At 42.4% G+C, this 23,966-nt stretch overlaps 1 protein-coding gene across 4 annotated transcripts in view; it reads right to left on the bottom strand.

The window, feature by feature from the left end:
- Window positions 1-2,223: 2,223 nt before the first annotated feature.
- CLNK (cytokine dependent hematopoietic cell linker) overlaps window positions 2,224-23,966 on the bottom strand; it is a 200,062-nt gene continuing 178,319 nt past the window's right edge. For 2 of the 4 annotated variants that reach the window (XM_081487638.1, XM_081487833.1), the window contains 3 exons: window positions 21,020-21,097; window positions 16,584-16,739; window positions 2,224-5,867 (listed from right to left, as the gene is read on the bottom strand). In XM_081487638.1, coding sequence (XP_081343764.1) covers window positions 5,721-5,867; window positions 16,584-16,739; window positions 21,020-21,097 — 381 coding nt within the window. In that variant the 3' untranslated portion in view covers window positions 2,224-5,720. The remainder of the gene's footprint in view (window positions 5,868-16,583; window positions 16,740-21,019; window positions 21,098-23,966) is intronic. The other 2 variants (XM_081487739.1, XM_081487920.1) reach the window with 2 other exon arrangements.

Genomic DNA, 23,966 nt, shown 5'->3' with positions numbered 1-23,966 from the left:
GGTACATATGTTTTATATTTTACTAAATATTGTGAAATTGCTTCACAAAATGCTGCACTGATACATGTTTCTTTTGGGTTGATCTCAGCCTATCCATAGAGATGATATTTTGTAGAAATGGCAGAGGGCACCCTTTGGGCTACTTGTGGCAAGCCTCACATACATTTCCCCAACTGAAGCCAATGCTCAGACTGTACCAGGGCTTGTGATTCTTATGACTGCAGGACATACCTTAGCAACCACGGTAAGAGAACTTTGAAAAAGCAAGGTTTATTACTCATATGTCCTGGAGGGTACAAGCCATGCCCTGGACCAGTTAGCAAGGTCCTTGGGGGTAGGGAGAGAGAGAATGAATGTGTGGTTCTGGGACTCTCTCTGCTTTTATTGGGATTGATGAGGTGGTGCATGGAGCTTTGAGGGTTCACTCCTTATTGGTGAAATTAAAACAGAAGAGCAGGAATTAAAGCACAAGAAGGGAAAAGCAAGCAGTGGGTCAAAGAGTCAGTTATCTAGGTCCACCAGAACTTTTCAGAAAGGGGTACACGTGGGTGGGGCAGCCTGGCTCTTTATGTAGTGATGTAGATGGCAGTGTGCTTTTTACTGACATGGATGTCTTTGAAATGGGTGCCTCAGGAATCAAAGACTTAATGTTACGCATTAACATTACAATAAAAAAGCTAACTGTCTGGTACCTGCACTACAGGGTTCCAGCTAATAGTTGAAACTTCCCCAAAGGCACTTAATAAGTCCTCTGTCCTTTCCCAGGGAAACTGCCTCTGTTTCTATTGTGTTCACTTACTCGTTTTACCCGTTCAACCGGTTAGTTACTGCTTCACTACTACACGAATAACCTAGAATAGTGCCCTGAAGATAAGAGTCTCCTGAGACACCTGTATGCGGGTTAAGAAGCAACAGTTAGAACCAAACACAGAACAACAGACTGGTTCAAAATTGGGCGAAGGAGTATGTGAAGGCTGTATACTGTCACCCTGCTTATTTAATTATATGCAGAGTGCATCATGTGAAATGCCGTACTGGATGAATCACAAGCTAGAATCACGATTGCTGGGAGAAATAACAACCTCAGATATGTATATGATACCACCTTAATGGCAGAAAGCAAAGAGGAACTAAAGAGCCTCTTGATGAAGGTGAAAGAGGAGAGTGAAGAGGCCGACTTGGAACTCAACATTCAAAAAACTCAGTTCATGGCATCTGGTCCCATCACTTCATGGCAAATAGAATGCGAAAAAGTGTAAACAGTGGCAGATTTTCTTTTCTGGGATTCCAAAGTCACTGTGAACAAGGACTGCAGCCATGAAATTAAAGAAAGCTTGATCTTTGGAAGGAAAACTATGATAAAACTAGACAGCATATTAAAAAGCAGAGACATCAGTTTGCCAACAAAGGTCCATATAGTCAAAGCTATGATTTTTCCAGTAGTCACATACTGATGTGAGAGTTGGACCATAAATAAGGCTGAGTGCCAAAGAATGGATGCTTTTGAATTGTGGTGTTGGAGAAGACTCTTGAGAGTCCCTTTGCAAGGAAATCAAGCCAGTCAATCCTAAAGGAAGCTGACCCTGAATAGTCATTGGAAAGACTGATGCTGAAGCTGAATCTGCAATACTTTGGCCACCTGATGAGAAGAGCCGACTCATTGGAAAAGACCCTGATGCTGGGAAAGATTGAGGACAGGAGGAGAAGTGGGTGGTAGAGGATGAGATGGTTGGATGGCAGCATCGACTTGATGGACATGAATTTGAGCAAACTCCTGGAGACAGTGAAGGACAAGGAAGCTTTGCATGCTGCAGTCCATGTGGTCTCAAAGAGTCCAACATGACTGAGCGACTGAACAACAACAAATGACAACAAAGATAAGAATAGTCAAAAATCAGCTGATGAGGTTTTTATAATTCGAAAACTTGCAGTTTAGGCCATCATTTTTTAACTCTCTGCTTGGACATCTCCCCTGGGCAGTTTTCCTTGATTACATCCAGGCCTACCAGTGCAATGGTGGTTCAAGGGAGACAATGACCAAATCTATTATTCTGCACTGCATGATTTTAAATATGTGTGTATCTTGCCTGCCAGGCTTTTCGCCCTCCAGCACAGAGATTAGGTCTCTTCGGCCTTTATCTCTCAAATCTAGGACGTCAAAAATTGTTCTAGAAAATTTCTCATAAATTAAATATGATTTCAAAAAGGCTTTGACAGATAATAGAGCATGAATCAAACAAAATTAAACTATATTTTGAACTTAATACCCAGTTACAGATATGACATTTAATTACATATTTGCTTTCATTTAAGTCAGTACAGTTGTAATGTGCAAAAAAAAAAAAAAAACCGGAAAATATGCTTAGCTAGAACAAATATTACTCAAGATAGAAAAGTCTATGCAAAAGTTATGTGCTAATATTTATTTTATAGACTATCTTACAAAAAATGTATGTGTACACACACATACCCAGCAATGAACTAAATTTGACAGTGGGTTAAAATTTCATTCCTCTGTAGTAATTTGAGCAGAAGAGTTAATCTATGACATGGTTACAAGGTTACTCACAAACACATACCAAGAGGGGCAGTTTTCCATGTAACTTTGGGAAATTTAAAAAATTTCTGGTTCAATACTTTTTAAATCCAATTCAATGAGTTTCATCAAAATATCTAATATTGGCCTCACTCACAAGCACTTAGTTAAAAGTGTTAAGAAAACACATCAAAGTAATGGGAAACCAACTTAAGGTTGTCTTATTCATTGTATACTTATTTATTGTCTGTTTCTCCCACTTAATTCACTGCTATTATTCCAACATCTACAAGAACGGCTAGTAACAAATATACATGCAATACACAAACAAGTGCTTTTAACAAGATATTATTAAATATGAGGAAGATATAAATTGATCCAGAATGGAAATTATTTACTCAAAAAGAAATATTTTGAATGAATAGATGCTATGAGCAGATAAAGCTAAAATTCCACTACTGTATTGAAGCTAGGTTTCAAGTGACACTTGACAACTGAAAAAAATGGTTGAAAAGGGATTAAAACTCTTTGAAATTTGGGCATGCCAAGCCCAAATCATTGAACTTTCAATTATAGATCCAACAAATATCTAGACACTGAATAGGAAAATTGTGTATGAAGACCTTGGTTCTAGCCACAAGTAGGTCATTCTAAGATTTTGGCCCAGGAGACATAGTTTCCTTAATTATAAAATGGATAAGAATACCTGCCTTTGCCTTCTTTACAAACTGTTGTAAGAATAAAGCACCTTTGACATTTATATAGTCTTATTCTTTAGTAATCTGTTACAAGCAAAATGTCCTTATTACAATCAACACTGAAAATCAGAATGTCGCTGAGGCAGGCATAGAGGTGAGCCCCTTGAATTGCTCTTGAAAGAACTTGCTGATTAAAAAGTTATTTGTTGGCGTCTAGTGATATCACCTTCTGGATTCCCTAGAGCATGTGAAGGTCGTGTTTTCCTGGGTAGCCTCTGGCCATGGCTTAGCATGGTGTTGACTAAGACATGGCCATTTCTGCACAACACAGGCTCTGTCCTCTGTGGGCAGTCTTTGCTCTGATCTTGCCAATGGGCTGACCAAGCCCCTCCCAGAGCTGCATCTCAATCTGATGCTTTTTCTGCCCATTTCTCCCTTCTTCCCTCATCCTCTCACAGGTGTCAGACCTCCATCATAGCATGAAGTCTCTCCCACCTATCTGTTCCTTTTTCTCTCAATCTGTCTTAGTCATTATCTCCAATAAATGTTTGCACATCGAACTCCTCTCTTGGCATCTGAGTTCTGGAAGACTCGACTAGCATGGTCCCCTAATCCCATTCCTTTGAAGCAACCTCTGTCACTACTAAGAAAGTTATTTCTTTCCAGAAATTTTCATGTGTATAAGCATTGTGAGCATTTTAAGATGCTTATTCTTTTTCCTTTTAGCTTCATCTCATACATTTATGAATAAGAAATAATAAAGGGTTTTTAAAAACATAAGCCTATACAATAGCAACCACTGCCTGATGTTCTTGGACTTTAACAATGCTTGAGGAGACTCCGAAACATTTTTTGAGAACACAGCATGGAATGGCATGGCCCCAGTAAGAAGTGAATCGGTTATCTGGAGTCTTTCAATAGCTTTTCAGGGTGAGGGTCAGATTCTTTCTGCCCCAAGCCTGTGTCCTCTCTGCAGATTCTGTTTCCATGCTGCCCAGGAAATATCACTTGTATTGTTTCCTTTGATATCTCTTGCTTTCTCATGCTTTCTGGCTTTACTTCTGCATTAAAACTAAACTACAGTTACATAAATATTCCATATATTTCACATGTAGGCTTTGAAAACTTTTGAAATTCATGGTGTTCTATTAATTTCAGTCAGCACTCTTTTCTTTTTTTTAATAAACTTTACACTGCTACAAGAGTTTATTGATATATTTTAACATGAGCAAATCTGCATTTTCAAATTGTTCCTGTCTCTTTTAAATTTTTCAACCTGATTATAAAATTGCCTAGGGCAGAGAATGTACCTGGGGAGATATGCTTGATGAAACTAGGCACAATGGTAATAAAAATCTGGGATCTCTTCTATTGAGTAACATCAATGATGTCTTTGAGCCCATTTCTTCATCTGTGTTATGAAACAGGAATGAAACATAATCCTTTTAGTATTGAGAGGGGACTATATCATGATATGTACAAAGTTCCTGTGAGACACTGGCACTTATTTGAGAACAGTTCTTTCCCTTTGAATGGAAGTCCACAACTGGAATTATAAAAATTCTACTTTCCCTCAGACTTCCCTTTACTCCCTGACTATGAATTTGTTGATTCCATTGGGCTTAAAGCTACTCTAAACAGAGTAGGCTGGTAATGGTACTGTTGTCATTTCATACCCGTGTGCGTCAGTCACTCAGCTGTGTCTGACTCTTTGTGACCACATGGACCATAGCCTGCCAGGTTCCTCTGGTCGTGGAATTCTCCAGACAAGAATACTGCAGTGGGTTGCCAATTTCCTCCTCCAGGGGATCTTCCTGACCCAGGGATCGAACCCACGTCTCCTGTGTCTCCTGCACTACAGGAGGATTCTTTATCTATTGAGCTATGCGGGAAGCCATTTCACACCATACTAAAACCATTTCTGATTTCTGTCCTTCAGGTGGTGTTCACAAGTGATCTGTTTTTCCATACCACATCCTTCCTTATAATTAAATTTCTAGAATTTCAAATAAAGGAGAGCTAACATTCACCTACATCTTTAGCATAAGGAGTCATAAAGACATTGTAAATTCACAAGTCCAAACAGTTTTGAAATCAAGAGGACAGCACCAGGTACTAAAGGATCATAGATTTAGGGACTCTCACCCAGGCTTGTCACGTGCCAGTTGCAAACCCTGAAGCGATAGCTTCTTCTAACCTTGGCTGCTCATCTGTAACATGAGCATAATGACCATGTTTGTAGTTCTTTTCTTTGGAAGATATTTTTTAAAAACCAGTATTTTATTTTTGCATCTTATACATATTTCTTCTGTGATGCGAGCTTTCAAAACCATGTTGATTTTCCAGTTTCCATGATGGAATGTTTTTCTTTTCTGCAAAATCAAAGAAGTAATCCCTTGAAGCCATAGGAAATAATCTTTTTTGAAACAAAGGAAAAAATGATAGAGGCACTGGATCCACTGATCTGAAGATGAAACATGACCAGGCTACCTAGGTGAGAAGTGTCTGTTGACAGGGAGGGCCTGAGTCAGGTAACACTGCTCCCTGTGGGTCCCGGTTTTATCTTTCCCATCAATGAGTATAATAGGAAAATACTTGTAGTGTTCGATGATGGCTTCCACCGAGTCAAACTTCTGAAACACAGAAGAGAAAGTTAGTGAAAATTTAGGACCTTTGTGTGTGTAGGCTAAAGTACAGCCTAAGATGCTTCGTTTTACTTAGGAAAGAGGGTAATTCATTGACTTTTTTCAGATTGTAAAGGTGTATCAGGAAGTGATTTAAAAAACATTATTGGAGTATATTTGATTTAGAATATAGTTGATTGGAGTATAGTAGATAAAGATCTTGATGCTGGGAAAGATTGAAAGCAAAAGGAGATGGGGGCAACAGAGGATGAAATGGTTAGATAGCATCTCCGACTCAATGGACATGAATCTGAGCAAACTCCAGGAGAGAGTGGAGGACAGAGGAGATTGGTGTGCTATATAGTCCATGGGGTTGCACAGAGTCGGACATGACTGAGCGACTGAATAATAACAATGATAGCAACAAATAGTTGATTTACCATGCTGTGTTAGCCTCAGGTATACATCAAAGTGAATCAGTTATACATATACATATATCCATTCTTTTAGATTCTTTTCCCATATGGGTCATTATGAAGGATTGAGTAGAGTTCCCTGTACTCCACAGTACATCCTTATCAGTTATGTATTTTATATATAGTATTGTGTATATGTCAACTCCAGTATCCAGTTTATCCCTCCCCTCTCACATTTTCCCCCTGGAGAAAGTTGATTTTTTTTTTTTAAGGATGTGGCAAAGAAGCTCTTGAATGATAAATGGTAAGATTAAGATAAAGAGGGTGACCAGAAGTGAGCCCTCCACGTTTCTCGAAGCTTCCCACCCATGTACTGTTCACCGGAATCAGGTCACACTGGTCAGTTTCCACTCTGTCGTTATGTGTTCCTATGATAAGCAGTTCAGATGGGTTAATTACACTGCAGTCAGCCGTGGAGACTCCCTGGTGCCTCCCTTACCTGTCCCCCAACTGTGACAAATTGAAATGTGGACGATCAGGTCTTGACTTCACTTTGTAAATGGATGGGAACATCTGCGGTGAAGCCTCTCTCCTGTACACCCCTCTTGTTCTGACGCATTCTAGACTAATCAGGAAGAATACTGATGACCGCAGGGCTTGGCCTGGTAGTTCTTGGCCAATTTAGTCTTCTTACCTGGATTTCTTATTCGATAAACAGGTAACAGCAGAATGTTACACTTTTATGTTTCCAGAGATGTACAGATAAAGTGCTGGGGTGACTTAATGGAAGGGAAGGTGGTTTCAAATATAGAGGAACAGGAAGTATGTTGTGGAAGATACAGACTTGAGATGGGCTATACAGTTTGGGTGAGTTAAGTGGACAAGGTGGATTTAGAGATACTGAGAGCAGAGGAAGATGCGTGTGCAAAGACAGGTGTTGAGCACATGTGAACACAGACAGGAATTCCTGCCTTTTGTAACTTTTTGTGAAGTGAGCAGGGCAGGAATGGACCTTCCCTGGAGAGCCAAGGAAACTCACTCAGAGTGGGGAGCGACTTGCTCAGAGGTCACACAGCTGGGGGCAGGACCAGGAATGCAAACTGGTTTTTCTTGATGTGTATCAGTTTCTTCCCTGATGCAACTTTGCCTATGGCCTGTGAACCCAGCGTTCCAACAGAGCTGGGTCCAGATGGTGCAGCGTGAAGGAGGGAGCTGTGTTGGGGATGACTTTGATTCTCTTGGGCTTCCCTGGTGGCTCAGATGGTAAAGGATCTGCCTGCAATGTGGGAGACCCAGTTTCAATCCCTGTGTTGGGAAGACCCTCTGAAAAAAGGAATGGCTAAGCGACTAACACTTTTGCTTCTCTGTAGTTTTGTACATCCTCCCTCTGCCCCAGCACAGGAATGTTTGCAGGCCTGAGGGACATTCAAGAGGGAATGAGATTGTCAAGGTCTCTGTCCTCATGGAGACTCATGCATTGCATTCAGGTGGGGGCAGATGGAAAAGAATTCCCTCTCCAAATAGATCTTTTCATGTAGGGATAAAGTGCTATGGAAATAATCTCCAGACTTGAATTTTTTTCAACATTACAAATCCATTACTTACATTCAAATTCTGTTGGGGATTGGTATAGACATGTATTTTGGTTCTAGTATTTTGGTTCCATATTATAAGAATATCTTGACGTGAATACATTCTTATATCTCATGTATTTACAGAGATAATCTATTCCCCTATTTTGGCTCTTTTTTCTCTGGAATTAATCTTTAGAGGGAAAAATGCCTGCTTTGTAATCTCACTCCTATTTTCTCAAGGATAATCCCAAAATAATGAATTCAATACTAATTATTTATAATCTACTACATGGATGATATTTGATATGAAATTATAATTTTAACATGTAGTAGGAAGCAAGCTGGGCAGGTGTAATAAGTTTTTCTGTCATACCTGATTACTGACTTCCAGAGATAGGCCAACAACTGATATATTACTCTAAAGATGATTTTTAGAAAGATTATAATTCAGCTCTTAAAACTTTTATATTAAATTCCCTTTTTCAGGAGGAGAACCGTAAATACCATCCTAATATTAGATATTAAAATTGGTTTAAACCTTTTGCAATTGCCCTAAATACCAACCATAGGCAGTGTTTCTCTGCCAGAAAGGTTAATCATTCTGTTTGGATCCACACATGGGAATAATAGAAGAAAAGAGAAAAAGAGGAAGAGAGAGAGAGATGCAAAGAGAGAAGGAAGAGAAACAGACCTGAAAAGTGAAAAATCAACTCGTTGATTAATTACTTCTGTTTCTTAGTCTTTAAACTTTATCAAGTAAATGTCTATCATAATTTTCAGCAATTTATCACAAGTGTTTGCAGGACAAGGAAAGGTCTGATTGCAGGACAAGGAAAGGTCCGATTGAAATCGTTTCTTTTTACTAGATTCCACAGAAATGTTGACAGATGTGAGTTCTAAAACTTGGCAGCATGTAGAGTTCTGCAGGATATTAACAAGTAGGTACCTCCTTGGTTGGTCCAGGGCCACTGTCCTATCAGGTGCTAAATATTTCAAATCCTAGCCCTGCTTAGGTGCAGGCATTGATGGGTACAGATTAACAGAGTATTCCCCTGGATGGCAGAGACCCGCCTTCCTCTGCTCTCTGTGCCCAGAATGAAGCATCAGATCTAGCATAACGTAGGCATAAAATGAAGGTGTGGCCCAACACTGAACAAATGAGAGATGTGGGCTGAAAGGGGCCTCCATGAGATATCCTGCGTCCTAGTTCCTGGAATCTGTGAATATTACCTTCTAAGCAAGAGTATTACTTTGCATGACAAAAGTTGGGACTATGTTAAGGATCTTGAGAGGAAGGTCTTTAAAAAAAACAAAACAATTAATTATTTTTGGCTTTCCTAGGTCTTCACTGCTGCACACAGCCTTTCTTGAGTTGTGGTGAGTGGGGCTGGTCTCCAGTTGCCCTGTGCTGGCTTCTCTTTGTGGTAGCTTCTTTTGTTGTGGAACATGGAGTCTAGTGGTGTGGGCTTCAATAGTTGCAACTCTTGACCTTAATTTCCCTTCGGCATGGAGAATCTTCCCGGACCAGGGATTGAACCCGTGTCCCCTGCATTGGCAGGAGGATGTTTAACCACTGGACCACCAGGGAAGTCCTGAGAGGAGGACCTCGAGAGAGGAGTTCAACCTAGGTTATCCCTAAAAGCGATCACACGTATCCCCATAAGATAGAAACAGAGGAAGAGTCACTTGGAGAAGACGAGGAGGCAGCGTGATGTCAGAGGCAGCGATCAGAGTGATGTGGCCACAAGCCAAGGAAGCCAAGGTTTGCTGACAACCGCCCAAAGCTGAAAGAGGCAGAAAGGATCTTCCCCCAGAGCCTCCAGAAGAAGGGTAACCTGCCAATACCTTGGTTGCAGAATTCTAGACTCTGGAACTTCGAAAGAATACGTATTTGTTGTTTTATGCTACCAATTTTATGGTCTTTTGTTACAGCAGCCCCAGGGAGCTCTGGGTGCTCCCTAAATCTAAATTCAGACATGAATTTCTAGTCATATGGCTAACAGAATGACCCAACTTTATAATATGCTGCAACTTGGACCTTCCTAGGCTCATTCTTTGCAGGCCTATGTAGGTTTGCTCCCCTTCTGTGCTTGTGACAGGTGTCGACAAGCCGTGCCTTCCCAGAGGACTGGACCAGGTTTCTGCGACTCTTATGGCCCTTTGTGAGCTTTTCATTCAAACCCAGGGCACACAGACCCAGTGAAAGGACTTTAGGGAATTGTTTAAGGTGGAAGTGGTGCTTACTAACCACCTGCCTCCCTCTATGTGTCTAGAACTCTGTTTATATCATCTCATCTTACTCTCAAAATAGCTCCCGTGTTAGAGGTGTCCCTGCACTGTATGCACAGTTAAATTCTAAAGTTTGCAAAACAGCCAACAAGCCACAGGAAATCAAAATGATCCTTGATAACGCTGTGCCTCATTACAGTTCTCCTGCAGAGTCAGCTAAGATGCTGTTTTATTCAAGCAGTGGATAAAATACCTAGTAGCTGATTTTCATTGAGCAAAGCCTTGCTGCAGAAAATTCTTTCATCTTTTCTTAGCAATGGGAGATTCTTCCTCCTAAAGGCAAAGGGCTCAAATAGAATGATGAAAAGTGTGGTAGAACTGAGAGCAATCTAGGTCATCCCCCTCTACACCAGGGCATAGCTCATTCAGAAGAGAGGCAGGAAGAACCACCTGTAAATTGTGATTCTTCACCCAGCATCTGGCTCACACTCAGTAGGTGTTAACTAATTTTCAATCGAAGTTCTAGGTTATTTTCAAATGGGTTGGGGATCATTTGCATTTGTTATGATGCTGTCTGAGGCTACGTGAGAAAGGCAATATTTTTGCAGACTATATTGAACCCCAGCTATGTCTGTGGGCCCTGGTTTCCAGGTGGTTCAGTGGTAAAGAATCTACCTGCCAGATGCAGAAGATGTGGATTTGATCTCTGGGTGGGGAAGGTCCCCTGGAGAAGGAAATGGTAACATACTCCAATATTCTTGCCTGGAAAATCCCATGGATAGAGGAGCCTGAAGGGCTACAGTCCATGGGGTTGAAAAGAGTAGGACAGTGACTGTGCAAGTTAGTATAGATGCACGCACATGTCTCTGGGCCAGTGACTTCACATTTCTGTGCCTCAGTTTCACTATCGGTTAGATGGTGATATTGATAGCACCTACCTTAAGGGTTGCTCTGAGTATCAGATCAATTAAGTTAATTAATAATTGTTAACTGCACAGTATAGTGTCTGTGCATAATAAATGATGTAAGTGTGAAATAAACATGAAAAGCATACTCTTGCATGGGAGATACACAAGAGGAGAAAATTCCATAATAACACAAAAAGAGTCCTCTTAAGCATTTGCATTTTTTTAGGTTATACAAATGAAAATTTATATAAATTGAGAAAAAAATCTCAAAATATAAGATTCTAGGCCTAAAAGTACTATAAATATTGTAAAAGTCTAGGAAAATGACATATTATGCTGGTTTTATTTAATTATTTTTCATTGAAGTATAGTTGATTTACAATGTTTCAGGTGTACAGAAAAGTGAGTCAGTTATACTGGCTTGGCCAAAAATTTCATTTGGGTTTTTCCGTAGATGGGATGGAAAAACCTGAGCGAACTTTTTGGCCAACCCAACGCATTTGAATTCTTAAGGGGTCCTTGGTGGTGATAATTAGAGCCATTCATCTGGAAGCTGATGGTCTAATCCAAGGGTGGTCAGGATGACAACTGTTTACCTGCTGAGGCCATCAGTGAACTGGCTGCCAACCTGATTCAACACTATTAGGAAGTTATCGTAGGGTCATTGTTTCCTCTTTCACAGGCAGACCAAAGTATAGCTTGGAAAAAAGCTGTAACCTCTTTAGAGCTTGGTTTCCTCACTGGTAAAAGGGGTTCAATAGCACATCCTTCCAGAGTGTTTTCAAAAGCGAGAGCAAATGAAACAGCAGCTCAGAGAGAGCCCAGCACATTTTAGGGAACGTGGTTTCCATTTCCTGTATTCTCTGAGGAAAAGGAATCCCAACCACTTAAAGTCAGAGTCAGATAAGCCTTTTTTTTTTTTTTTTGTAATTGAGAAATTCTATGAGCTGGCAGAAGACACAAGAGAATAAAGGGAAATTGAGCTGGGAAATTCCATTAACCATAGGTATCTGGACCTAGGGGCTTCCCAGGTGGTGCAGTGGTATAGAATCTTGTGTCTGCCTGCCAGTGTAGGAGACACAAGAGACACGGGTTCAGTCCCTGGCTCAAGAAGATCCTCTGGAGTAGGAAATGAAAACTCACTCCAGTATTCCTGCCTGGAAAATTCCTGAAAAATCCCACCAGGAGCCTGGCGGGCTGTATAGTCCATAAGGTCACAAAGAGTCAGACATGACCGAGCATGCGTGCACTATCTGGACCTAAGGGGAGCTATGTCCTAGTTATCACCATGACCCAGTCAGAATAATAAAAAAATAGTAGTGACTAACATTTATTGATATGTCCCAGGTAGTGTTCTTAGTGTTTGACATTCATTGACTCACTAATCCTCATCACAAAAAGAAATAGTTGCAACTCCTTTTTTTAGTTTTGCTGTAACCTTTGTTTTTGTTGTTGTTCAGCCGATAAGTCATGTCTGACTCTCTGCGACGCCATGGACTGCAGCACGCCAGTTTCCTCTGTCTTCCACTATCTCCAGGAGTTTGCTCAAATTCAAGTTCATTGAGTCAATGATGCTATCTAACCATCTCATCCTCTGCCACCCCCTTCTCCTTTTACCTTCAATCTTTCCCAGCATCAGGGTTTTTTTTTTTTTTACAGTGAATCAGCTGGTCAAAGTATTGGAGCTTCAGCTTTAGCCTCAGTCCTTCCAATGAATATTCAGGGTTGATTTCCTTTAATATTGACTGGTTTGATCTCTTTGTAGTCCAAGAAACTCTCAAGAGTCTTCTCCAGCAGCACAGTTTGAAAGCATCAATTCTTCAGCACTCAGCCTTCTTTATGATCCAACTCTCACATCTGTACATGACTAGTGGAAAAAACATAGCTTTGACTGTACAGACTTTTGTCAGCAAAGTGATGTCTCTGCTATTTATTATGCTGTCTGGAGTTGTTGTAACTTTCCTTCCAAGGAACAAGCATCTTTTAATTTCATGGTTGCAGTGATTGTCTGCAGTGATTTTGGAGCCTGAGAAAATAAAATCCATTACTGTTGCCACTTTTCCCCCTTCTATTTGCCATGAAGTGATGGAGCCAGATACCATGATCTTAGTCTTTTCAATGTTGAGATTCAAGCCAGCTTTTTCACTCTCCTCCTGGTGGGCTGCAGTCCATGGGGTCGCTAAGAGTTGGACACGACTGAGCGACTTCACTTTCACTTTTCACTTTCATCCATTGGAGAAGGAAATGGCAACCCACTCCATTGTTCTTGCCTGGAGAATCCCAGGGACGGGGGAGGCTGGTGGGCTGCCGTCTATGGGGTCGCACAGAGTCGGACACGACTGAAGTGACTTAGCAGCAGCAGCCTTTCACCCTCATCAAGAGGCTCTTTAGTTCCTCTTCACTTTCTGCCATTAAAGTGGTATCATCTGCATATCTGAGGTTGTTTATATTTCTCCTGGCAATCTTGATTCCAGCTTGTGATTCATCCAGCCCAATGTTTCACATGATGTACTTGCATATAAGTTAAACAAACAGTGTGACAGTATAAAGCCTTGTCATACTCCTTTCCCAACTTTGAACCAGTCAGTTTCATATCTGATTCTAAGTGTTGCTTCTTGACCTTCATACAGATTTCTCAGGAGACAGGTAAGGTGGTCTGGTATGCCCATGAATTTTCCTCAGTTTGTTGTGATCCACAGTCAAAAGGTTTATGTAGTCAAGGAAGCAGAAGTAGATGTTTTTATGGAACTCCTTTGCTTTCTCCATGATCTATTGAATGTTGGCAGTTTGATCTTTTGATCCCTTTCTTACTTGGCAATATTTGGAAGATTTATTTATGTATTAATTTATTTATTCACTCATGTTCTCCTTTATGCCAAAACTTTCCCAGGCTGGAGCAGAGTCTGGTGAACCTGGCCAGTGCTGACCACCCTCTCCAGCCACGTGTGATTCTCAGAAAAGGACTCCGGGCCAGGCACTGGGTTTAAGCTGGAATGTCCACACTCATGCCTTCCTGAAGCATTTCAGCAGGCTTGGCAATAGTCATTTTGATATCTATTGAAGAACAATAGGTATTTGTGTGACAGTTCTGGTTTCCTACTGTACCAGTTTTCTTGGGCCTCCACAACAAAGTACCACTGACTAGGGTGGTAGGGGACTTAAATGACAGAAATTCATTTTCTCACAGATCTGGAGGTCAGAATTCCAAGATCAAGGTGTTGGCAAGGTTGGTTCCTTCTAAGGCCTCTCTCCTTGGCTTGAAAATGTCCCCTTTCTCTCTGTGACTGCATATCTGTGTGTGTCTATGTCCTAATCTCCTCTTCTCATAAGGACACCGGGCCTATGGGGTCAGGGGCCACTCTAGTGACCTCACTTTATCTTAGTCAACTCTTTAATGACCTCGTCTCTAGGGGACTTCCCTGCAGGTTCAGTGGTTAAGAAACCTCCTTGCAATGCAGGGGACATGGGTTTGATCCCAGGTCAGGGTACTACAAAGTGACTGAGCATGCAGGCACACAGGATACTAAGATCCCACATGCCATTGGCAACTAAGCCCGATGACTACAACTACTGAGTCTCCAGAGAGCTCACGTGCCCCAACTAGAGGATCCGTGTGCCGCATCAAAAGATCCCACAGGCTTCGACTAAGACCTGATGCAGCCAGAATGAATAAAGAAAACAAAAACAAATGAAAAGACCCTGTCTGCAAATACAGTCACATTCTGAGGTGCTGGGAGCTAGAATTTTCACATAGGAATTTGGGAGAGGACAATTCAGCCCATAACATATACCAACAGATAAGCTGAGGGGATACATGAGAATCACTGAATTCCAGAAGTCCAGACTTGCAAAGAACATTTACATTTGAAGAACTTACAGCCCAAAGAAACAGTGGAGTGGAAACAGTGGCTAACTTTATTTTTTGGGGCTCCAAAATCACTGCACATGGTGATTGCAGCCATGAAATTAAAAGATGCTTACTCCTTGGAAGGAAAGTTATGACCAACCTAGACAGCATATTAAAAAGCAGAGACATTACTTTGTCAACAGAGGTCCGTCTAGTCAAGGCTATGGTTTTTCCAGTAGTCATGTATGGATGTGAGAGTTGGACTATAAAGAAAGCTGAGTGCAGAAGAATTGATGCTTTTGAACTGTGGTGTTGGAGAAGACTCTTGAGAGTCCCTTGGACTGCAGGAAGATCCAACCAGTCCATCCTAAAGGAGATCAGGCCTAGGTGTTACTGGAAGGACTGATATTGATGCTGAAACTCCAATACTTTGGCCACCTGATGCGAAGAGCTGACTCATTTGAAAAGACCCTGATGCTGGGAATGATTGAGGGCAGGAGGAGAAGGGGACGACAGAGGATGAGATGGCTGGATGGCATCACCGACTCGATGGACATGAGTTTGAGTAAACTCTGGGAGCTGGTGATGGACAGGGAGGCCTGGCGTGCTGTGGTTCATGGGGTCACAAAGAGTCGGACACGACTGAGCGACTGAACTGAACTGAAAGCCCAGAGAAGTGAAGTGACTGGCCTGAGTTCACACACTTAGTACATAGTGATAGAACCTGAACCCTGTCTTGCCTTCCCTTTTCTCCCTCCCTCCCTCCCTCCTTCCTACCTTCCTTCCAGAAGAGTTGAAAGAGCAGCCTCCCTTCGCCCTCTCACCACCTGTGCATCTCTAGCCCTCGACTTAATTTTCTAAGCCTCAGTTTCCCTACATCTGAGATAGGAACCACTGTTCTATCAAAGAGCTGTTGAGGGTTAAAATAAGATAATGCAGACAGACCCAGGCCTAGCATAAACACAGCAGAAATCAGTCTCCTTTCCCTCTTCTCTCTGATCTATTTATTCAGTTATTAATGAATGCTATAATTGAGTCATTCTTGCACCTAGCCCCCTCTCAGCAGATGTGTACCGAGGTTGGGCATGCTCAGCGTAGCACTGGATGCAGTGACTGAGCCCATGTTCAATGTGAGGTCACACACCTACTGGTTCCTAATGCCAATATTGCTGATGTCACCAGAAATGGCTGCAGTGTGAGTTCAGTGCTGGGTGGGGAAGGAGTGTGGCATTAACATGGGTCTCAGGGAAGGCTTCCTGGCAGGCAGGATGGAGATGTGTGTTACAGAATGAGTTTTCTTTAACGGGCCAAGCAGGAGAGAGGGTGCATGGAAAGGTCAGGATTGGCTGGCAGGTCCTGTGAGCTAAGACATGGGCGAGGATGCTTGTGGAAGGGGCTGGAAGGATTAGATTACATTCTCTTCCTCCAGGCTGGCTCTCCTCTGATCCTGCCGTCATGGGGATTTGGGAGTGACTCAGCCAGCATCTCCCAAAGTGAAGTCGCTCAGTTGTGTCCGAATGTTTGTGACTCCCTGGACTGCAGCCCACCAGGCTCCTCCATCCATGGGATTTTCCAGGCAAGAATACTGGAGTGGGTTGCCATTTCCTTCTCCAGGGATTGAACCTGGGTCTCTCACATTGCAGGTAGACTCTTTCCAGTCTGAGCCACTAGAGAATCCCTGTGAACTCTTTCAAAGCTCCCCTTATTGCTGTCCTTTGCCTGCAAAAGGGAAGCCATTGGGTTACACCCACCTCTTCTCCTCTGAGTCCTGTCCCCAGGGCAAACTGCTGATTCCTCTCCAAGAAGCGGATTTTCACATTGTAGACTTTGTTCCCATAAAACACCACCAACACATAGGGCTCCGCCTTGGATTTTGCAGAGCAATCTCTGACCAAGAAGGTGCCATCCTGAAGCAAAAGGGAGAACAATGATCTTCATAGGTAGTATAACCAGAATCCACCCTCCCAACAGGCACAGCAGTGAAGCCTGTGTGCCTGAGATCCCCAATAAGCTTTAGTTTTTGGCAAGCCAGTTCTTTATTCAATTTAATTCAGTAGGTGTTTACTGAGGGTTACAATCCTAAAGGAAATCAACCCTGGATGTTCATTGGAAGGACTGATGCTGAAGCTGAAGCTGCAATACTTTGGCCACCTGATGCAAACAGCTAACTCACTGGAAAAGACCCTGATGCTGGTAAAGATTGAAGGCAGGAGAAAAAGGGGGCGACAGAGGATGAGAGGGTTGGATGGCATCATTGACTTGATGGACATGAGTTTGAGCAAACTCCAGGAGATAGTGAAGGACAGGAAAGCATGGAGTGCTGCAGTCCATGGCGTTGCAAAGAGACATGACTGAGTGACTGAACAACAGTGTGTCTAGGGGTTGTTGTTATTTTGTGAGAGTGCACCATTCAGATCACAACACCCTCTTCTTCCAAATCTTCTAATATCTCCTGCTGTCCTCAGTGCCATGCCTACAACTATAACATGATGGTCATGGACCAAGGTACCAGACTCTCCTGCAGTTTTATCTCGGTCACTCCTGCAGCCTCCAGCCCTGGGATGGTGGTGCCAGTCAAGCTACCATTTCTCAGGGGCACCATCTTGCTTTCGGGTTCTTAGCGTTTGCACAAGCCACCCCCTCTGACTTCCTTTTCCTCTCCTCTGTGGGGGTGCTTTCCTCCATCTGCCAGGGTTCGCGCATTTCCTGTTGTGTTAATGTTCAGGGTATTATTCTAGAGACAGTGGGAACCACCGCAGGCTTTGAGGAGGAGAGGATTCGAGCATTGGCGTTGATCCTCCACATGGAGAGATGGCTTCGGTCACTGATGTCAAAGTGAGTGGACAGACTTTATGAAGGAGAAATAGAAGATAGAGCCTGGGGTGAGGTGACAGGAAGCACAGGGCAAAGAAGAGGAGACGAAAAAACGTTCCAAATTGATGTCTCAGAGATGGACTGAAACTCAGAAGCGTCAGTGTCACAGAAGCCGAGGGGGGACAGTGGAGATTTCCAAAAGAAGGCCAACAGTGTGACATGGTCTGAAGGCTGTAACTAGACAAGCTATAAATATAATATCAAATAATCAGGCACACCCTGGGGAGTAGCTCAGGATGAAGGTCTGGTCATAAAAGGCTAAGAAATGGAGCAATTTTCCTGAACAGGTACACATATAAGGCTTAGTTCTGTGGCTACATCATGTCAGTTATATGAGGAAAAATACTGAAAAATCTTTAACTGTAATTGCATCGAGTCTTGAATATGTAGTTATAAATAATCTGTAGAGTAGATCTAATTAAGTATGTACAATACTATGCATTCTTTATGTGATAGGTATTATATATAATAATTTATATTTGTAATTATCCCCTCTATCCTCCTCTGTCTCCTCTATTATATTTCATATCTATATGTTTGTAGATATTGTATTCATGCATCTATAGTAATAATTATAATACTGTATAATAACACTATAAGTATATTACATTTATAAACAATACTATAAAACTATAGTTAGTCATGATGATGCTGGCAGCTAAGGTTTACTGAAAACTGCTCTCAGGATGCCAAGCACTTTATACACATTTCATCGGATCCTTATGTAAGGTTTGAGGAAGTCTTTTATCCCCATTTTACAGGTGAGGGAATTAGGTTCTAATTACCTAAGTGGATCCCCTGACACATCACAGCTAACCGATGGAATACCAAAAAGCCAAGGCCACATTCTTGCTATAAATACACCAATCTCCAAGTGCACAAAGTGAGTTTAGGGAGTTTTCTGGAACCTGTTGTGCCAAAAACATTCAGCCATGATTAAACCCTTAAGACTCAAGCACAGAACATTGCCAAAAATTAGGAAGGGAGAGGAGGCCAAGACATGTAGCTGGCTTGGGGGTTTGACATGTAGCTGGCTTGGGGGTTTGTCATTTAAGACTCTGCAGTGAGTTTGTCACAGTGAGTTTGGGCAACCCTGCAATTTGAATTAAATTATCTTACATAAATGGAAAACATGTTTTGACAAAACTGAGACAAACCAAATAGGAAAATATGAAGTCATTCAACTGAGGTTCTGTTTTCTCAATGCTTTTTGGGGAGGAGGCAGAAACAGGCACACAGAAGGGGAGGGAAGGGAGCCTTGAAAATGCCCAAATGTAGCTGGAAGGACATTATATGGCATGTACATTGCCCTTCTAGCACCATCCACACAAGGGGCTCCTGGAAGTAGGTCTTCTAGGAGCTATTTTCCCCTTGGGAAAGGAAAGAGACTCAGGGAGTGTGATGGTTGATTAGCTGAGAAGAGACAGGGTTGAAGCTGGCACGACTATGCCACCTTTAGACCCAGCAGAGGTCAGCCGTGCGTGGGATTCCTTGGAGAGAGGGAGGGGAGAATCCTTGAGACAAGCACCACCCAATCACCTAGGAGTTCTTTCTAGTCCCTTCTAGAAAATAAAGAACTACAGTGGCTACTAGAGGCAGCTATGATCTTTTGAAAACAGTGCTGATCTTTAAAACAGGTTCTGGCACTTTCTCCACCTTGTAATTGAAACCTTAGCTTCAGTTTCCTGATCTAGAGAATGAGATAGTTTTGCTAATTCCTAATATGTTCAAGATACTTTGTTATCAGATGTATTATTTTCCTACTATTACTATAACAAATTTCTATGAACTCAATGGACTAACACAAAAATTTATTCTCTTACAGTTCTGAGGATTGAAGTTTGATACGGGACTCACTGGGTTTAAATCAAGGTGCCAGCAGGGCTGTGTTCCTTCTAGAGATTCTAGGGGAGAATGTATTTCCTTGCCTTTTGCAGCTTCTAGAAGCTGCCACCAGTGCTTGCCTTGTGGCTCTCGAGGGCTGACTCTGAGCCTCCTGTCTCCCTCTTGTAAGGACCCTTGTGATTATAGTCAACCTTCCCTGATAATCCAGAATAATTTCCCTGTCTCAAGATTCCTAACTTAATTCCATCTGCAAATTTTTTTTTCCATATAAGGTGACAGAGACACAGATAGTGACAGAGACACAGATATTGAGGTTTAGAATGTGGATATATCGTGGTGGGAGGAACATTATTCTGTTTACCCTAGCAACTTACATGTAATTTAACTTAGTAATTTGATAGCAATATATTATTATACTATAATTATATATAATGTGTATTAATAATTTAATGATATCAATTCTGAGAGCTAAGTTTTATTAAAATTTATTGGGGACCTGTCATTTATTTACCCATCTGCTAATTAACTAACTCATTCATTTTTGTATTTCCTCACTCAACAATGACAATTGTATTGGTTAGCTGAGGATAAGTTTTGATGTTCCATTGGTCCTGAGAGCCTTTCTGTCACTTCTAAATGATCTATTCTAGTTCTTGGCACATAGTAAACTTAGTTGCTTAACAACTAGTTATAGTAGTGATTTGATCTGGTCACAGTTATCCCAGGTCCTCTCTTTTTTTGATCACATGTATCTTTGGAACCTTTTTTTTTTTTTCACACGTTTCCACTTGTTTTGAAGTTGAGTCTGGTCATGTGGTTTAGTCTGGCCAATGAAATGTGAGCAGAGATGCAACATATTATATTTGAGAGAATGTGTTGAAAGCCAGTGTGTGATTAGTGTGAGCATACACTGAGATGGAGCCTCTAGCAGTCTGGGTCTACCCACTCAAACCTGTCTTGAGCATGAAGCTCAAGGAACAAATTCAGTTCTGTTATGCTAAGCAACTGAGATCTTGGGGCTGTTTGTTACTACAGCATGATCTATCATATCCTGACTATTCATCATCCCTGCTATTTCTTAAAGAAGTGAGACATAAAAAGCCAACTGTACCTTGGGCAGACCTATAGGAAGGGTATGAACCTTGAACAAAGCAGAAGGAAGGCATCTTCCATTGCAGCCTCCGTTTCTACCCTAGCCTCCACATTTGGTCTCCAAAATAGATCCTTAGGGTTGATTTTACTATTTTCATTTAACAAATAAAGAAACCTGCATTTACAGATGTGTAGGAACTTGAGAACATCACACAGCTGATCAGTGGTACAACTGAGTCTCAAATCTAAAACTATTTGAAAGCCCGTTTTCAGTGACAACCTCCCCAGCAGTGAGAAATTACAACCTGTGACTTATGGGCAGAAGACTCTAGGATGACTACATATACAATGCAACAGGCCCTGGAGAAGCCATTACCTTGTTCTCTTTCATTAATGCCTCTTCCACCGCCTGGCGACTGTATTCTCCAATGTACCATTCGTTGTGCTGGACATCCTGCAGTAGAGGTGAAATGGTGAACGTTTTAGGGTCAGAGGGAAGGATTGTTAATTAAAGTTTACTTTTGTTCCACTAGTGCCAAATCTTCGGGCTTCCCAGGTGGCACAGTGGTAAAGAACCCACCTGCCAATGCAGGAGATGCAAGTGATGTGGTTTCTACCCCTGGGTTGGGAAGATCCCCTAGAGTAGGAAATGGTAACCCACTCCAGTACTGTCTGGAAAATTCCATGGACAGAGGAGCTTGGCGGGTTACAGTCTACAGGGCCACAAAGAGTCAGATATGACTGAGTGACTGAACACACACACAGTGAAGGATCACAGTTGAATTTACAGCAAATATGCAATAAAAACTGCCTATCCTTGGATCTTGAGATCCAAGTAACAGCAGACTAGGAATTGTGAAATTGACATGACAGATCTGTCATTGAAAATAACCAGAAACATTACTCCATCTACTGAGAAAGGTGGTTTGGCACCAAACTCAAAATGGATAATAAACCCATTATCATCAATGCTTTCTGAACCTATACCTGCTGAAGCTTATTGAGGTAGGGTGTATGTTGCTTATGATGCCTATGAGTCCCTAGTCACCATAAAAACAGCAGGGGAGGGAAAGATAGGTGTAGATTGAGAGCATCTTTTAAAAAATTTTTTTAATTAATTTTTTAATTTTTATTTTAAAAATATTTATTCATTTATTTATTTATTTTTGGCTGCACTGGGTCCTTGTTGCTGCATGGACTTTCTCTAGTTGCAGCATGCAGAGGTTACTCTCTAGTTGCAGTTTGAAAGCTTCTCATTGCAGTGGCTTCTTTTGTTGCAGACCATGGGCTCTAGGGCACGCTGGCTTCAGTAGCTGTGGCACCTGGGCTAAGCTGCCCTGCAGCATGTGGAATCCTCCCGGACCAGGGATCGAACCCATGTCTCCTGCATTGGCAGGCAGACTCTCAACCACTGGACTACCAGGAAAGTCCTGAGAGCATCTTTATGTCAATTGCCTAAAGTCACTTGTGGTAGGACTGGGATTTGAACCCTAGTCTATCTGTCTTTCTCTCTGTGCCATGGTATCATACTTATACAAATTTATTTCTTTTGATTATAAAATCCACCACAGCAGAGAGAAGGTAGGGCAGTCATGGAGATGTGCATGGATCTGCAATTCCTTTACTGAGTTCCAAGGATAGTAATATTAAATAACCCTTTTCCATGAGTCCAACATCTTCAAGGCCCTCCCTTATTCTTATCCCAGTCCATGGCCGCAAGAATTCTGTAGGGCAGATGTTGTTAGGACAGTGGAGGCTCAGGAAGTCAACTTCTGTTCCAAGTGGCAAGAACTAGGGATGTGACATCAGGTCTTTGGTCTTCAAAGTCCCTGGTCCTCCGAGCGCAAACCTGATCTTGCAATGATGGGTTTGCCAAGCACATGTGAGCATCACTGGGAAAGGCATGGGCTAGCTCCCCCCCAACTCTCCAGCCTCACTTCCTGCCCCCACCACCCCTCTCCTCCACTCCAGACCTGAGGACGTGGGCCTGGCCAGCCAGCTGTGCTTGCTGTTGTCTGGACACACACGATTTCAGGGCTTGAAATGAGGTAGCCCTGCTGCCTGGAATCTCTTTGGCTCCTCACTCCTCCTCCTCCCTGGCTCTGCCATTGTCTTCCATCAAGCTTGGGGGCAGAGTCACCTCTTACTTGAGGCATCCTTTGGAATGAATCCCTTTACCTAGTCCCTACTGCCAGGGGCGGGTGTGTGCTGGAAGGTCTAGAGGTAGGACCTGCTCCCCTCCAGCAATGTCAGGTACTAGGTTCCACAACAAAGGGCAGCCCAGAACCCCACTTCCCTGTGGAAGAGGGAGCTCTCGGTGCTGAGAACGGTCTGCTGCTTCTGGGGGGCTTCTCTGCCAGTCTGGGAGCCTGGCAGGGCTCAGTGACACTGTGTTGCTTCTACTCTGATTTTATTTGTTTGTTGAAGCTGGAACTAATTCTTCCCTGGTAGCTCAGTTGGTAAAGAATCTGCCAGCAATGCAGGAAACCCCAGTTTGATTCCTGGGTTGGGAAGATCCCCTGGAGAAGGGATAGTCTACCCACTCCAGTATTCTTGGGCTTCCCTGGTGGCTCAATTGGTAAAGAATCCTCCTGTAATGTGGGAGACCTGGGTTTGATTCCTGGGTTGGGAAGATCCCCTGGAGAAGGGAACGGCTATTAGAGATTTCATAACTGTAGTTATGTAGTTCTCCAGGTGTGATAATGAGTGTGAGCTGGTGTGTTTAGGTGCTGTTCAAACACAGTGTGAGGCAATTCTGAATGACCTGGAGGGAGAGATGGGCCCCTTTCACTTTTCTTTCCAGCCCTCTGAATAATCCAACAGGGATGCTTCATTTTGGTGCTTAATATCACTATGAGATTTCTTTTATTATTTTAAATATCTAGAATTTTTTAATGGATGGATTGTATTTATTTTTCATGTATCTGTTTATTTTTTGGCCATGCTGCACAGCATGTGGGACCCTAGTTCCCCGATCAGAGATCAAACCTGTGCCCCCTGCACTGGAAGTGCAGAGTCTTAAACCCTGGACCACCAGGGAGGTCCCTTGATCTGGCACCCCTAACCTCTCCATCTGCTGAGGTCCGTTAGTGAGGAATGGCATCCTACCACAATATAGTAGCCTTGTTTCGTTTGAGCTAAAACGAATTTTTTTTTAAAGATGTGATAAAATATACACACCATGTGTGTGCTCGGTTGTTTCTGACTCTCTGTGACCCCATGGACAGAGGAGCCTGCTGGGTTATGGTCCACGGGATCTCATAGGCAAGAATACTGGAGTGAGTTGTAGCTTCCTACTTCAGGGGATCTTCCCGACGCAGGGA

The sequence above is a fragment of the Giraffa tippelskirchi genome, chromosome 1 (genome assembly GCF_054371585.1).
Source record: "Giraffa tippelskirchi isolate mGirTip1 chromosome 1, T2T-mGirTip1v1.2.pri, whole genome shotgun sequence".
Classification (NCBI taxonomy): Eukaryota; Metazoa; Chordata; class Mammalia; order Artiodactyla; family Giraffidae; genus Giraffa; species Giraffa tippelskirchi.
The sequence above is the reverse complement of the archived record's forward strand: the minus strand, read 5'-3'. Positions and strand labels throughout refer to the sequence as shown.